The sequence below is a fragment of the Necator americanus genome, chromosome V (genome assembly GCF_031761385.1).
Source record: "Necator americanus strain Aroian chromosome V, whole genome shotgun sequence".
Classification (NCBI taxonomy): domain Eukaryota; kingdom Metazoa; phylum Nematoda; class Chromadorea; order Rhabditida; family Ancylostomatidae; genus Necator; species Necator americanus.
The window spans coordinates 16507023-16523075 of NC_087375.1; the positions used below are offsets into that span (position 1 = coordinate 16507023).

Below are 16053 nucleotides of genomic sequence, written 5' to 3' on the forward strand. Positions count from 1 at the left end.
GTTTTGTCTGACTTTGCTAATGTTGCTTTTGACGGCATGACGATACATGGTGATATAGATGGCCGATGACCAGTATGGAGGTGAGAACGGAGTTATGAACAATGCGCAGTATCATGAGTATCATCACCACCAGCAGATTCCCCAGAGAAATATTGTTGTCAACCGATCAGGACTCCAGAATGAGCCATCTGTTTCTGTTGTAAGGCAAGTTTTTCGTTCATTACTCATGCACATTTCAGGACATTTTCTTGCACTTCTTGATTTTGGTCTTTGATTTTTTCCCCAAAAATTTACTCTCCTGAAATTGTATTTCTCGTAAGTCTCGATCCCGGGGAAAATATATGAGTAGCTTTAGCTTAGATCTTCCTAGACTTATCCTCAGGTCTTAGAGCCCTGGTTGATTGTTATTCACTTCCAGAAATGAGGGCGCCGCTGAGTGCTTCTACCCATCTACCTTCGATCTCCTAATTCTTTTGTTTTCAGGGATGATATTCAGAGACCTCTTTCCATGCTACATCAGAACCTCATCCAAGGCAACGTACAGGTAAATAATTTTATTTTTTTTTTATTCTTGACCAAGCAAAATATTTCCAAAAATCTATTACCTTGTCTCTTCGTGTTCCCAGTCCTGACAGATCTAATAAAGAATCGTTTCGTTGTTGAAGCGACTCACTTCAGTAGGTATTGTTCTCCTTAACAAATTTGTCTGAAGTTGAACCTGATTTAGTCGAGAGATTTGTTTGTTTTTTCGCAAACACCTGAACACTGATACATGCCAATTTATCCGTTGGTATCGTACCAATTTATCCGTTGCTATCGTGTATGCGTTGTAACATCGCTTGGGAGTGAATATACATTTGTAATTTTGAATTTGTCTGTTTTGAACTGAACTATTAGTAGCTGAAAAACCGCTGCTTATTTACTTCATTTTGTAGAATATGTGCACTTTATATTTTGCATGTGTTTCTCACTGACAACGTAATTAGCTTTATGATAGAATCCGAGGAATTACATGCTTGCTTGACTCTCCAAGAATCCTAAACTTTTTCCTTTTATTTTCCCTACTCATTTTGTTGTTCACTCTTAATATCGTTTTTATTCAGGAGTCGTCAAATATCAATATGCGCGATTTCATCAATGAGTTGGAAGACTATGTGCCGACGATCCCAGATGCAGTCACAATGCACTTTATGCGTTCCTGTGGATGTGACTGTAGTGATCCCAGAATAGTAAGGTACATTCCAATCTGTTCTAGTTTGAGAATGTCCTTTTCAAATTTTACAAGGTATATTTTCAGGTTGGTTGCTTTAGCGACACAGAAGTATGTTTCTGATATTATTCTCGATGCAATGCAGCAGGTGAGCAACTTCTTCAATGTGTCTGTATTAGTTGAACTTGGTACTCGTTTGGGCTAGTATTAAAAGGGGATCATATTTAGGCTAGAATGAAAGGTCTCGGACAGACCAAAAAAGGTACAAAAGAAACGCGCTATTGTCTGACCAATGACATATTGGAACCAGTCTTGAAGGAGTATGGTATTGATTTTGTATTACCTCCTTATATGCATTAAGAATGTGCTTATGTAATGCCTCATTGTTCTCTTCGACACTGTGAAGCCGTTTGTAAATTTCATTGGTTGTTTGTTATTAGATAGGGCATTCTGCCCCTCGTCACTGTATAGTAGCCCCTTTTATGTTTTTTTTTCTTTTCTTTTCTTTCACTAGAACACTGACATAAGCAGAGAAGTGCCGTTCTACTTATAAACAGTTTTCATCTATTCGTTCTTTCTATTTGTAATTAGCACTTTACTGCATGATAAATTCTATGTCTTTCTGTTTTTCTGTTGAAATTGTGCGGTGACAAAGCCGTGATGGCGCCTATTTGCCCAATTACAAACTTCTTTCGTTAGTATTTGTCCAACTACTACTTGATTTTGTTGTTACTGTTAGTTCAAACGCTATATCGCGCTAACTGCAGTTGCCGATTCTTCTTGCTATTTACCTACTCGAGTTCCTCAGAAGCGCAGTTTAAGAATTTATGAGACTGTTCGATAAAGTGGAGTATTCAAACAACGAAGATGTTTTCGTTACGGACAGTTGTCCGTCAAATGTCTCATCTTGCGGCTAGATACACTGGTCGAGGAGACGTTCACGTTGTTGATCCTAGTGTTGATCTTAGGCAAGTCAAGCATTGATGTTATACGTCGTAGCATTAGACCGTTCTTCGTTTAGGTACATATTTGAGAACGCCGGTAGACTTCGCCGGAGTATAGAAGAACGGCGGAGCGATGTGAATATTCCAGAGTTAAAAGAAAAATATGAAGCGTGGTGGGCAAAATATGAAGCTTGGACTGCTGCAACTGCAACCAATCAGCCAAAGGTGCGATATTGATTAAAAGTCGTTCTTTTCTTCTGTTTGCATGTCTGTAGATTATTTTGTTCTTTATGTTTTTTCAAGATTATTGTTTACATGGCTTCCTGTCTTCCTTCTAACTGCTCTGAACGATCGTATTTTATATGTGCGCTATCTAGTGGAATTATTTCTGAAACTGCCATCTTACAGGAACGTTTTTTATGTTCAGTAATATTGCAGTTTTGTTCGATGTCCAGGCTCTGTATCATTCCGAGCCTAAATGAGAGTTATTCTGGGCTGTTACAGTTATACTAGGCTAGTAGAAATTACCTCGCCATAAGCACCATAAAGTGCTACACTATTTATTATATTTTTAAAATGTTAGTCTTGCTTCTTGATGGTATTATTACATCAATTCTTTAGGAGACATTGGCAGCAGCTAAGAAAGCTATGAGAGACCAACAAGGTGGCTTACTAGGTGCACTGGCACTTCCAAATTTTGTGCATGAAGTGGGAACTAAAGAGAAGGCAATGTTGAAACCTTCAAGTAATCCTCCTTTATGACTACACACATGTTTGCTTGGATTTCATTATTGTTCCCACCAGTTCACACAAACTGTTTAAATCTTTTCAAACTGTTGTAGAACACCGTGAGTATCTCACGCAAAAAGGTCATATTCGAGTTGACAAAAAGATCGGCGTCGTTCATCTTGTTGGCTATCCTGTACTGTTGAGGAATAACTTGAAGTTAGGATTTGCTGTTATATAATTTCCTCCCATTTATGAAAACTTTTCCTTTCAGGGACCAGCTCCTTGAAATGTTTGAAGATGCCGTTTTGGTTTCGCCATCATGTTTTGCTCGTGCGGCTATTTTGGAAGGAGTTAACGTACCAATGAAAGACTTTGTACGATTCACTGATGGGTCCGACAATTTCCCCACAACGTATTTAGGTTGTCTTTTGACTTCTGATTAGTTTTCATTGTGAATTTAGTTGCTTAATGACTGTCCTGTTTTACAGTTGGACACTCGCTACATTCTCTCGTTTCATTATTTGTTCGTTCCCAGTTTTTGGAACAAAAAAATAAGTGGCCCATCACTGTTCAGAGTGCGGGTGCGTCGTACTATGCGAAGGTAAACGAGTCCTAACAGGTGGATTAAGGGAGTTCACTTCCACTTTCTTGATATTCAAAGATGACACTTCGACCTTTCGCTGTCAAAGTAGTGGATGTTTCACCTGCCCCTCACCACTTTCCCACCAATCTTCGTTCATCCGAAAGCTTCCCACATAGAAGGACTAGCAGACGCTCAATGCTCGAGAATATTAAAGCTCCTCTTATTCCACCTTTGATGCCAACCGTATGCCTATGTGAGAAGAATTTTTCCGTTTAGAAAGGTGTGGTTGACCTCGCCTACAGCCGCCAGCGCCTCAAACATTGCGTTGTATCCATGTCCGTAAATGACGAACAGATGGATACATTTGCTAACGACAGTATGAACAAAATCGGTCCGTGACTTGAAGTACTTGAAGACACTACACTTTATACTTTTGATTCTATTCTACAGGAGCTCTTCTTGATGAGGGTTTGATGCTCGATGTGAAAGCACGAAAGGTCATGGGAAAGGAACTAAGAAATTATGAGACGCAAGCGATTGTTTTCGAGGACAAAGGATTGGAAGTAGCCAGGGTAATTCTTACCTCTCCAGTCGATGTTTTCCTACATTTACGGTAAAAAAGATGAACATTCATCCCACTTTTTCGTTGGGAACCAGATTTGTATCTCATTATTGACTATCCAATATGAAATATCTTACATAGTACTGATTTTTCATTTATTGAAGACAGTTTTTTTTTTCACATCAAAGAGGTTATTTCCTTTTTAAAGGTTATCCACTTCTTTTGTAAATCTTTGTAATTTCATCTCTTTGTTCTTCTGCCTTCTTTTTTTGTTCCTGATCAATTCAAGTAACTTTTGACAGTACCGATTTTCAAGTGTGTCGCAACAAGTTCTCAGAAGATATCCTTTTGGAATCCCACATCGATCATTAATCCCAGAATGAATTAATAAAAAATAAAGTAATCTCAGAATTCCAGAGCGGACATAGATGTTCGGCACTTTCTGTAAAAAAATATTTCTCATATCCATCCTTTCTATTGTCTCTGAGGAACATTCATATTCTATACTGTTACGCCACTCTTCTGAGTTGAAAGACTCTAGTGTTATCCTCTTTACACTGCTGCTTGTCAGTGCACATATAACTTTTGTCCGAATAATAAGGGGAGCTGAACCTAAATAACTCATTTTAGTAATTTTCAGATATCTCGTATTGGTGACTACATCTCTCGTCGGCTGAATATCACCGTTGACTCTGGAAACTTTGTTCGAATGACATACGTGGAAACAGATGTGGACCGAGTGCTTGCCCGTTTAATTGACGGCTTAGTAGACGGGAAAGATGTACCTAAGAATATTCGAGAAGCCGTTAGAAGATACGATATTGTGTAAATAGCCTTGAATGAAAGTTCGTACATGTAAGCTTCACTTTTTTTTAAATTCTTCCCCGCAACCTCACTGTGTTCTATGTTATTGTCGAGAAAATGTGCTAAATACGGATTGCCTATTTGATGTATGTGCAGAAATTGATTTTGGGACTTTTCAATTTGAATATTATCGGTAGTGGTATACCCAGTAGAGAGTAGGTTCTGCTGAGGAGTACTATTACGTTCAACATACAACAATCCTTAGAGTTATATAAGTGAGGTTCATCTTTTCTTACAATGAATTTGAATGATTAAAAATTAAGGTTGGCAATAGCCACATTTTTACATTAGTTTTACATAGCTGCTGTTTTTGCATAGTTTTACATCTTTCTTCAGGAAAATTAGGGAACCGTTCAAGAATTTTAGTTTGTTTTCTATTTTGATGAAGTTTGAAGATTTTGAAGTTGCATTTGAAGCTTGTCATTAACAGTCCAAATACTTAACGCACTGTTGTTGTAATAAGAAGAGAGAACAACAATAACGAATGACATCCACCCGAAATTTTGAATAAAACAGCTGAAAAGTACTACATGGGGTGAAATGAGGAAAGGGATATTAGCATGATCTGTTCTGAAAACATAAGGTTCTGCTCTTCTAAGAAAGATGCGGTTCATAAAATCCTGTAGCAACAAAGGCGTTGCTACAAAAAGGTGGCTAGGAGAAGTCCTTTATGAGCTACACAGAAAGTATTTCGGTTTTTTTTTTACGGTAACAGCATCATCAAAATGAAGAGAGTGGCCTGACGAAGTGAGAGAACCCCATGTAGAATATTCAGTGCATTGCGAAATATGGACTCGAATAAGAAGCGAACGAAGGTTGATGCTTGGCAGGTACACTGTCTTCGTTTCCATGATGACACCGTGCTCGTAACTCCACGTATTAAACTAGGTGGTTGATTTTTATGAGATTTGTAGATGAATCGCTCCTTAGTTGAACCTGAAAAAGAAAACGCTCGTAGATAAATTTGTGGTCCCTTATTCACGCACAACGGAAGAGCATCGGACCCTGATTTGACCTCCACCTCAGGAACTTGAACAGTTTGAGGACAGTAAGGGAAGGCGATGAGCAGAGTAGAATGGCTTATCGAAACGAGGAGTACTACACTTCACAAACGTGTGAGGAAATATCCAAAGTTCTTTTCGTCAGGAGAAGTAAAATTAGTTGGAACTCATCAAGCCTTCTACTGACAACCATTATTGTTGTTTTATACATTCAAGGGAAGTACCGCCAGCTCAAGTCAGTAGTAATCAGAATACACTGAAATTGCAAAGTGATCCTTAGGCGGGTGCTCTTGCGACGGGACCCTCGCGTGCTCCAAAGGCTGCCGCAGCGGTTTGGCGGCTCTGTAGATTTGGTGGTTATTGAGCGCACTGTTGTGAACAGTCAATAACCACCGGAGCCGCCAATCCGCGCGGCTGTAAACTTTGCGGGCAGGCAAGGATTGCTGAGCTGAACGATGCTCCTGGTGTGCCGCTGTGACCGCTTGCACCACAAATCATTGTGAATTGATCTTACCGTGAGTCATAAAATTCACATCGTCTGCAAAACAAAACGCCGTCGTCAGTTTGAAAGGGGAACAGTTTCCCTGAGGTTGTAGTAACTCCCGCACATTTGGCTACAGAACTAATTCATATTCGAGTCGTTTACGAGGGACTAAGATCGTCGTTTGGCGCTCACTACCACTTTTTCTCTGTCATCTTCTTTTTCTAAACTCCTCCATTAAATGGAGGGTGTTAAAGGCATCACCCCACAAATCTGGGGTGGTGCGAGTTTCAGGTGGGTTATGCCTACACGGAGTCGTAGATTATGGAGAGAAGGGTGATTCCGTCTAATTCTTCCTAATGGCCGTAAAAAACAGCCCGGAAGATACGACTTCGAGCGTTTCTATTATAGTTATTACTATTACTACTACTATTATAGCTATTTTCTACTGCGAATCCGATTGGAGCGCGCCAGCCTTGTGCACGCGCCGTTTTTACGGCAATTAGGAAGAAATGGATGGAATCGCTCTCTTCTCCATAATCTACTTCCCCGTATGGGAACTCTCCACCTGAAATCCACACCACCCCAGATTCGTGGGGTGATGCATTTAACGTATTCCCTCCCGTTTATGTGGTAGTACAGTATGCACATACGTGCACATATGTTGCTACTATTTGTTACCATCCATTCGCTTTGTTCGCTGCAAGGTTTCGGCTGACCCATTTAGCGGAAGGAGAAGCAATAACCGAGGTACAAGGTCTTGTTTGCGTCTGAGTTTAAAAGTGACTCAGGAGCAACGTTTAACGTCTGATTTTCCCATTTCTGGAAACGTGGTTATGATGATGTATTTGGTTACTTCTTCGAGCGGAAGATCTCCGACGGAGAGACTTTCATTTTTGCATTGTTTGCGGTAAAGGCTGGGACGTGAGCAACAATAGGAGTCATAGTGACAACTTGAATCTTGCTCTGTGTATATAGTTTGGTAGTCGGAGTTGAAGTGATGGAATTGAATCTTCAGTTAAGAACTCTTCTGGGCGAGAGTGAGAGAGTGAAACAATCTTGCTTTTCGAAAGTCCCAGGAGGAGAAATGTTTATCTTCGAGAAGTTAATAAACTAGTCAAAATTATGTTTTATATTGTTGAACTGTTCGAAAAGTGTATTTCAAGCACTATCTTCGCATATTAAAGGCATCACTCCATGAATCTGTGGCGGTACGGATTTCCGATGGAGTATTCGTATACGGGATAGCACAGTATTGAGAGAAGGGTGATTCCGTTCATTTCTTCCTTATTGCCGCAGAAAACGGCACGGAAGATAGCGCTTCGAGCGTTCCCGCACACTGTTTTCCACAACGAGTTCGACTGGAGCGCGCCAGCCTTGTGCACGCGCCGCATCTTCCTGGCCGTGTTTTACGATAATTATGAAGAAATGGGATTATGGACGGGATCACACCCCTCTCCATAATCTACTTTTCCGTATACGAATACTCCACTTAGAATCCGTGCCACCTCAGATTCGTGGGGTGATGCCTTTAAGTACCAACAATCTTCTAAAATTTCAAATTAGTAGAAAATGTTGAAAAATTTTAATAGATTAAGGAGGAGGGTACATCCTCTTGACATTTTTTTTTTTGCCTGTACGTTCCCGTACGTAGCGACGTGGCACACATGGAGCGCTTACAGATTAAATCCTTCGCGAAAGAGGTAATAGCGATTTCAGTCCGGTCCGCAAACAACGGCTGCAGTCAGGCGACCATCGATATGGGGCGGCGAACGGTTGGTTCTGCTTATTTCATTCATTTTAATGTTGAACGCGTTGGCGATTCGTTGAGTCTCAAGTTTTTTCTGCGCTTTTTTATATTTGAATATGAGATTGTTCGTGTACATAGATTATTAGACTTATTATTAGACATCGCTCAGTAACGTAGATATCACGCTTTTCATACAACTCTTTTTTGTATTTATCCTTCTTAACGTCGACCCTCCATTTTTTGATTTAAAGAAGTATCGGATTTTGTACTGGATCTAAGCGTCCTCAGGAATTGTGCGGTAGCACAAATGCAGAACTCAATTCATGAAAACTTGTCGGAGAAGAGCTAGCTCCATGGTAACCAAGTACACGAACATGCATCCTACCCGAATGGAATGAAATCTTCGTTGTCAAAGGCATTTGGGTCGATCCACTTTGAATCCTTCACGTGAATCTTCAAAACATGCGGAAGCTAACTGTAGCTTCTATCTAAATAGACACTTGTGGACACATTGTGTCCAATCAATATTTATGCGTCATTTCTCTCCTTATTGAAAATTTTTAGAGAGGAATATCATGCTCAAACGTCATTGGAAGACGGTATGATTTAGTGTGCTTTGTGTATATTCCATTTCTTTTGCAGAGTAGTTCAATTCGCACTTTTATTACAACAGCACACCTGTCATCACGATTTTGAGCCAAGATTCGAGTTTTTCGTTATTAATACCCTCATCATTATATTAAGGTCAAAATGACTGAAAGCATGGTGCAATTGTTGCATAAGCAGCTACGCTTGAGGTGGGACTCTCACTAGCTCCATCGGACCTCGAAGATGAGTAAGAGTCCCGATGCGCCCATTCTGCTCAACATGAGTATCGCAGGAACGATTTTGAATATATAGGAAAGCGTTGTCGTGATAGAAGGCAGGAATGATTTTGCTCTCAAAAAACAGAAATATGCACTGAATTTTCCGATGTATGTTGTTGATTTGGTGACAGTAACAGTAACCCTACTCTGACGGATTCTTTTGGACTTCGGTACGCTGTGGAGGATTCGACTGGTTGCACACCACCAAGCAGTCAACCCGACCATTTTTTTATGAAGTTTGTGCTTTGAGAAGAATTCCGAAGTTTCAATGCACTTTAATAACGAACCGATGATGGTTGAGAATCCACTTCTCGTCGCAATCTGATCGAAGAATCTATCGTTCTCGTTACACAAGACAAGGGCAAATTATATCTCAAGACTGTTATTGTGTTTATTCTAGTTCAGCTCGTGCAGCACCCGTTTATAGAGCTTTGTTACCTTGCCGATTTTCTTCAGGCGATCAGAGACGGTTGTCCTACTCCTAGATCTTTTACCAGTTCAGGAAATTGCGCATGAGGCTTTGCATCAACTATTACCATCACCTGCTCCTTGTCGGCTGCATTTTTAGATCGTCTTAATTTTTCATTGATTTCTCCGTCTCTGATCTTTTTATGACAATATCGCATTGTACGTCCTTTTCCCACAGTATCTGTTATGACTGTGGCTATAATTCGGTTCATTTCAGCCTGATTAGAAAACATAGAAAAAAATTTAAGCTCATAAATAATGTGGCTCTCAAATAATACTAATAACGAATACAAAGTAATATTATTAAGATAATAATTAATAGTCAGTTGCTATTAATATTAGTGATAACTGAGTAATAAAATAATAGCAATTGATAAATAATACGGCCACTTTTTTCCATTCTTATTTGTACAACGGTAATATGTATAGACAAATAATTTGTTTCTGAACGGTTTCAAGAATATATTGAAAATTACACAAAGTTAAGAGTTTCGCTCAACATATGACACTTGGACAAATAGTTATTTATTACGGCTTGAAAGAAAAAATTATGACAGTCATAGGACGCCTATAGGACATAGCAAAACAGTGGTGAAGGGTTCTCGAAATGAAAAAGGATATTTTTAGGCTTTTGAATTTTCAAGTTTTTTTTGTTGTTTTTTTTTGTTTCAAAATTTAATTGGATTTAATTTTTGATTTTCGTTCATTTTTATTTCATCGACTGTTGAAAGGCTCTCCCAGCACTCCACATTCTTGGCTCACGTCTCCACAAAAAAAAGAAATTATTTTCTTAAAAATTTTTCTCAAAATCCGATTTCTTTGATTTCTGCTTCCAGGGATCAAAGGAAAACTTCTGCTTTTCTTTTCATTTTCTTTTCAAGAAAAGTCCTTCCTTCTGAAAACTTTGATCCATTCAAGCAACCTTTGCAAAAATGTTTGCTAACATGATGCTGTTGCAGCTCAATGAACGCCTCTTCTACCAGCAGCTTCCATCCAGGCCACTTCAAAGTGATTCCAAGGCCTCCATTGCCGAGGTTGGCTTCTTCTTGATTAGTTGGTTAGATTAATCAAAGGTTGGATTAGATTGTGTTGACTAAATGATTGAATGGAAAGAAGATTATGAATTTCACGTATAATCCATTGAAATTAAATTGGTTCTATATGTTCCCAAATAGTTCATGGATGCCTAGCCAAGAATCGTGCGTGGTGAGGTTTCCTGGTTTGTGGTTTTCAGAGCCCAGTTCAGTGAGACGCAATTCATCTACGGATTTGCAGTTATGACTACCTCTTTAACGTTTACGAGAGGATAACATTAAGATAGCCGTGTAATTAAAGCCAACATACCACGAAGTTGGCAACGTTGGGATCTTTCCAGGAAAGGATAAGGTCAGGAGTGTGGATTGCGAGTATGAGCGTATCCACGCGTGATTCCCCTAATCGATCTAATTAAAAAACGGCGTGGTGGACAGCCTTCCTGTAGGAATTTTTCCACGAGGCAGCATGTAACGTGTGACACCAGTATATGCGCAGTCTGGGCGCGAGCGGACAATTGTCACTGAGGCTTCTCTAGCGGTTTATTCAAGTAAAAAAAATGGATAGGCTGTGCTGAAGGAAGCGGCGTGTACAAAAGGTGCTTCGTAGGTGAATTTGTACTGGAAGTCCGTTTCCCACTCCGTTTTTCGGGGCGATTTGGGGGAATTGAAAGTGAACACTTTCATACTCGTAATCTGCGCCCCTGACATTCTCTTTTCGTAGAGAAATCCCTACATCTTAAATTTTTTGTCATGCTGCCCTTAAAGGATCCTTGAAAGGAATTGAAATTGCTAATCAACGCAGCGAATTGCTTCAAACAACATGATTCATTTGCAGGATTACAAGAGTTACCTTGAATACTACTCAACCGATCATCCGACAGTTTGGTTGCCGTATCAGTTCCGAATGATCAGATTCCTAGTGGTTGTGTCTTCTACGATTCTCCTCTTATTTCTGCTTATTTTCCTATCTCACAAAGGTTTTCTGACTCTTTCATTTTGTATTGTAACCTGCAAAGCTCTTTCTTTATTGAATGAGTTCTTTAAGGCGTCAGTGATATCAACGTTTCGGAGCCAACTGAGCATATACGTGAGTTCTAAAAGGCTCCATAATTTGACTTTTAAGTAGTCCTTAAATCTGTAAAAGGGCCTTTAACGCCGTACATTTTGTTCACTGAAGTATCTGATGCTTTCAGCACCAGTAAGAATTGGATTTTTGAATTATGAGATTTATTTTAATTTCCTTATAGACAAGTTGTGCCTCACAAGACGCCTAAGTTGTTTAAGAAAAACGATACTGGTGTTTAAAAAAACGTGAACTGTTGCTCAGACAAACGACAATATAAGTGCAAACAGTTTAAACTTTTTGAATTTGTAAATATCATTTTATGTAAGCTTTTCTAAGAAAGCATTCAAATCAGACTCACTTCTTCTTCTCCTGAACCTCCTGATTCGGTGCGGCTTCCTTACTAGAATGTCTTTAAAACTTCCAAGTCAAAATGCCTGGCACTTACATAACTCGACGTTCTTATAGTTTACTGTCTGACTGTGAGAGGAAGATTCTTTTTACTTCAAATCACGACTTACAGCAACGAAAACCCTGGGAGGTCGGCTGTACTGCGATCGGGAACAGATGAAGCCATCAGTTGAAATCCCAGATGACGTGAACAAAGTTCGCCCAGCTGATCTGAAAGTAATTGCTGCCATGGGTGATTCAATCATGGTAATTTCTAGGTCTCTGCTACAGACTGTAAACTCAATTCAACAAAATGCAAACTCAACTTAAATCAAGGTAGCTTCCTTGTCGAAAAATTTCGAAGATGATACGTCAAGAAATATATATCTTGGTAACTCGTTTGTCATCGGCGGTGATGGAACACTCGCTGAGCAGATAACTGTAGGAAGTAAGAATCTTCGAATGTTGTACTATTAACATTACGGAAGTTGGTAAGAAAATTCACTCTCTGTGAAATAAAGCTTTGATATGTCAGAGATTGTGCGGGAATTCAACCGTGAGCTCGTGGGATTGTCACATGGTGCCGGTTACGACAACGCGGGTTTCAACGTTGCCGTAGGTGGAATGACTAGTGAGGACATGCCTAGACAAGCGAAAGATCTGATTGAAAGGATGAAACGCGACGGGGTCAGTCGAATTCTGGATTCGTTAACTTGCTGGGTAAATAGAAAATATAAGAGTAAGTTAAAGGCAGCGTATCACGAGATTGACGTAGTGCGGAAAACTCAGAGAACGTAGCATTCGGGTTGTAGGTTACGGAACCCAGCGTGGCTCTGCTCAACCTCCACTAATCGTCCTAAAAAACGGCGTGGAAGACGGCATTCTGCCCTACGAAATCGGTAAATCAGTCGTAACGCACCACATTTGTGCACGCGCAGCGCCGACGAGCGATCAACAATACCTCCTCACTAGCCTATTCAAGTAAAACCGATAAATAGTTTTAAAATTTGAATTCAAAAGCAATAAGCCAGTGGAGACAACTCAAACACAGCCAGTAAAGAATAACTTCTACTTCTATTTTTTTATAATGCATTTTGCATCTTTCTATTTGGACAAATGTCAAGGCACTTTGTTCTTGTTTTAATTTGGAATTTTAGTCGTAGCGTCCAGATAGGAGCAGAGTCGTGGTGGCCGAACGTGGTGGCCTGTCTTGGTCTAGATGCAAAAATACAGAATAAATTTTAAGGATAATGTGTCATATCGAACTACGGAAGGATATCATGTTATGAAACGGTCAATATGTACTTATCAGCGCAGCGGTTAAAGATGCAAATTTAGGTGAGTCTCACCGAAGATTGGAAGATTGTGACCATTTTCATCGGAACCAATGACATTGCAAAACTAAGGTGTTATTCTCAAAAGGTAAGGTTCTACGGAATCAGTAATTTATATGAAATTCCTCATTTTCAAAAGAGACTCCTGGATTTCTCATATGTTTAGGAACCAATCGAACGTGGAGAGTACAAAAGAAATCTTTTTGAAGCTATTTCATTACTGAGGGGAAATTTGAATAGGACAATAGTTTCAGTAGTGTCGATGTGGAATTCGCAGTTGGTTTTTGACGCACAATCACTCATCGAAGAAGGGTTCGTTGTACATTTGTTTATTGGAACGAATAATTTCCTCCGTCATGCATTATTTCTACCTTCAAACGAAAGCGGGCTCTAGCCTAGTGCACAGTTTGATCATTCAGAAAATTCCAGAAAGAGAATGCAGTGTGGTGACCATTACATGGAAAAGCGTGATGTCTTATGTGATGAATACCGAAAGGTAATCTTTTTTACCTAACGATCTATTCAGGTTGTCTTGTGTTGATGCATAAATTTCCTTCCACGAGTCTTTCGTGAATATTAAAAAAACGGCCTGGATGTCAAAGGCATGCACCGTTCCCATCTAGCAGACGTCTCCAACCCTCAGACATCTTGTCGATACCCTCCTCCAAGAAGGACGGAGGCCGGAACATGAAGTAGTCGTCGAGTATGAAAACCTGTAGCGGGGAACATATGCATCATACATCATTCACAGTACGGCCGTAAAAAGGATCGAAATAAGGAATAGACAGGGAACATAGGAATAGCAATGTTTTGAAAACTTGCACATTTGATAACTTTTGCAGGTAGCCTATGAGGTCCAAAATGAAAGAGCATTCGACCATAAAGATTTTACAGTAGTCGTCCAAGGATTTATGGATAACATTCGAGACGCTTTTCGGAATGTGAGGAATTTTTGTTTTGTCCCTTTTTTACCAATATGTCTTCAATGTGCCTGAAAGGAATTTTAATGGAAATAAATAGCGCGTGTCGCAAATTATGAAGAACTTTAAAGATTTTGTTTATGGTTCCGTTAGCGAGAAAGAAAATGATAAACAATACGAAAAAAGAAAACGAAGCGAATTTAAGTCATTTTTCGCGATATTAGGAAATATCGCGACTAATGAGTAAAAAGCTACTAAAACTGTTGCTTCCTTTCTTAAAATGCAAATTCATCATAAACTCGACTTGTAAATTTGTTCAAAAAAAAGAGGAAAAAAGTATTTATACTGTCACACCTACCTCGCTATAAATTTTAGGTGAGCAATTTTATAATAATCTTCATGTTTTTATGTCTTCTTTACAGAAAGACGGTATGTATGATAAGTCATTTTATGGCGAAGACATGTTCCATTTGAGCAAGTACGGAAATGCGGTTCTTGGAAAGTTCCTCTGGAACACGATGCTCGAACCTGTTGACCAAAAGAGCAAAAAAGTTGATTTAGGCGACGAATCGGTCCCTCTCAAATGTCCTACAAAGGTCCGTCATATTTATTCTTCTTTTGTAGTCAGACGTAAAGAGGTCATAAAAACTAGGAGCTAGTGAGTCAGATACAGTATGTTGCTTTGGATTTAAGATTCCATCACTAGCTATTCGACCACCCGTGCAATCGCTTCCGTTACTGATGTGTACATCTAATCCATTATGTTGCAAGGGGAACGGGTTTTGCAGAAATTTGTCTAGTAACTCTATTTTTGACGCAACCGCCAATTCGCTAAAGTTTAGTGCTGCCGATTTAGTTCCTCACATTATACCCTTTTTGTCATGTTTTTTTATTTGGAAAAGCTTGTTTGGCTACGCTTAACTGAGGAGAATAACAGTGAAACGATTGGTCGCGAGGAAATCTTACTACAATGGCCGACGTTCCTGTAAGACTTCAGAGCATGCAAGTACAGGAACGCCAGTAGTTTTCCTTTTCCTCTAGTAATGAAAAAGAATAACGCTTCAACTAAAGGATGGTTTTTGTATCTTGAAGAATTCTTCTTCTTGCAGGATCGACCTTATATACAGACGTTGGGTAACAGATGATTTCCGACACCTGTGTGCTTTCTGAGATGAAGTCTTAACTGATATTGCACTTTTTTGTTGGCAATTGTACTTACTTACGTTTTCACACGTATGTCTCTCAATTGTTGGTTTTAAACAATAAGCGATATTGAAAGAGAACTAAGTTATTTCACATTTTTCATCAACAAAAATATGACACCGTTTCTTACATTGGGCAGAAATTTAATTCTTCTGCACACGTTCTTAATGAGATTCGGAATGCCGCGCAAAAGAAAGAAGAAAACATGGAAAAGATTCTTCTACCGATAAGGAGTCTTCATCAACCGTTCTGCTATTATACGATGTCCTCTTGAAGCACGGTAGTTTCCAGCTAATTTTACATACAGTACTTGTTTCTCTACTTAGTTCCCCTTACCCAACCATCAGACACTTCTCCCTATGGTAATGATGCTTCACTCCAGTTGAGCGTTATTCAGAAGGAGATGAAAAAAGTGCAATACTCACTTCTTTCTAAATGCTGCTTTTAAATTTCAATAGGTGGCGTGTATATGAACTGCAAAACAATTTTCAAACTATTGTAGTGTTTTCTTTCTTTGATGAAAAATATTTCCAAAGAAAACATTAAATCATGATTATTTGTACACAAGTAATAAATAGTTATGTGTAGATATTTCTGAAGAGCAGACCGGTGCGTTTATCTTCAAGAGAGACTTTAATTCTCTTTAAAGAT

General features: G+C 39.3%; 2 protein-coding genes across 5 annotated transcripts; both read left to right on the forward strand.

Annotated features, from left to right (window-relative positions):
- Positions 1-58: 58 nt before the first annotated feature.
- Positions 59-4857, forward strand: RB195_014080 (uncharacterized protein; the record flags this gene model as incomplete). 3 transcript variants are annotated; one of them, XM_064204187.1, is made up of 14 exons in its annotated part: positions 59-204; positions 484-544; positions 1104-1234; positions 1298-1358; positions 1439-1535; positions 2097-2178; positions 2232-2379; positions 2776-2899; positions 2997-3099; positions 3155-3303; positions 3372-3484; positions 3743-3857; positions 3917-4038; positions 4669-4857. In XM_064204187.1, 14 exons carry the CDS (start codon positions 59-61, stop codon positions 4855-4857), a joined length of 1641 nt encoding a protein of 546 aa, XP_064060066.1. The 3 variants fall into 3 exon arrangements, with proteins under 3 accessions (XP_064060066.1, XP_064060067.1, XP_064060068.1); XM_064204186.1 differs by lacking the exons at positions 59-204; positions 484-544; positions 1104-1234; positions 1298-1358; positions 1439-1535 and having other exon boundaries at positions 2078-2178; XM_064204185.1 differs by lacking the exons at positions 2097-2178; positions 2232-2379; positions 2776-2899; ... (4 more) ...; positions 3917-4038; positions 4669-4857 and having other exon boundaries at positions 1439-1570.
- A 3277-nt stretch (positions 4858-8134) lies between these two features.
- RB195_014081 (uncharacterized protein) lies at positions 8135-15344 on the forward strand (the record flags this gene model as incomplete). 2 transcript variants are annotated; one of them, XM_064204189.1, is made up of 13 exons in its annotated part: positions 8135-8149; positions 10418-10492; positions 11328-11469; positions 11538-11579; positions 12079-12212; positions 12282-12393; positions 12481-12632; positions 13284-13367; positions 13446-13591; positions 13709-13775; positions 14122-14220; positions 14622-14795; positions 15309-15344. In XM_064204189.1, 13 exons carry the CDS (start codon positions 8135-8137, stop codon positions 15342-15344), a joined length of 1278 nt encoding a protein of 425 aa, XP_064060069.1. The 2 variants fall into 2 exon arrangements, with proteins under 2 accessions (XP_064060069.1, XP_064060070.1); XM_064204188.1 differs by lacking the exon at positions 8135-8149 and having other exon boundaries at positions 10391-10492.
- Positions 15345-16053: the final 709 nt, after the last annotated feature.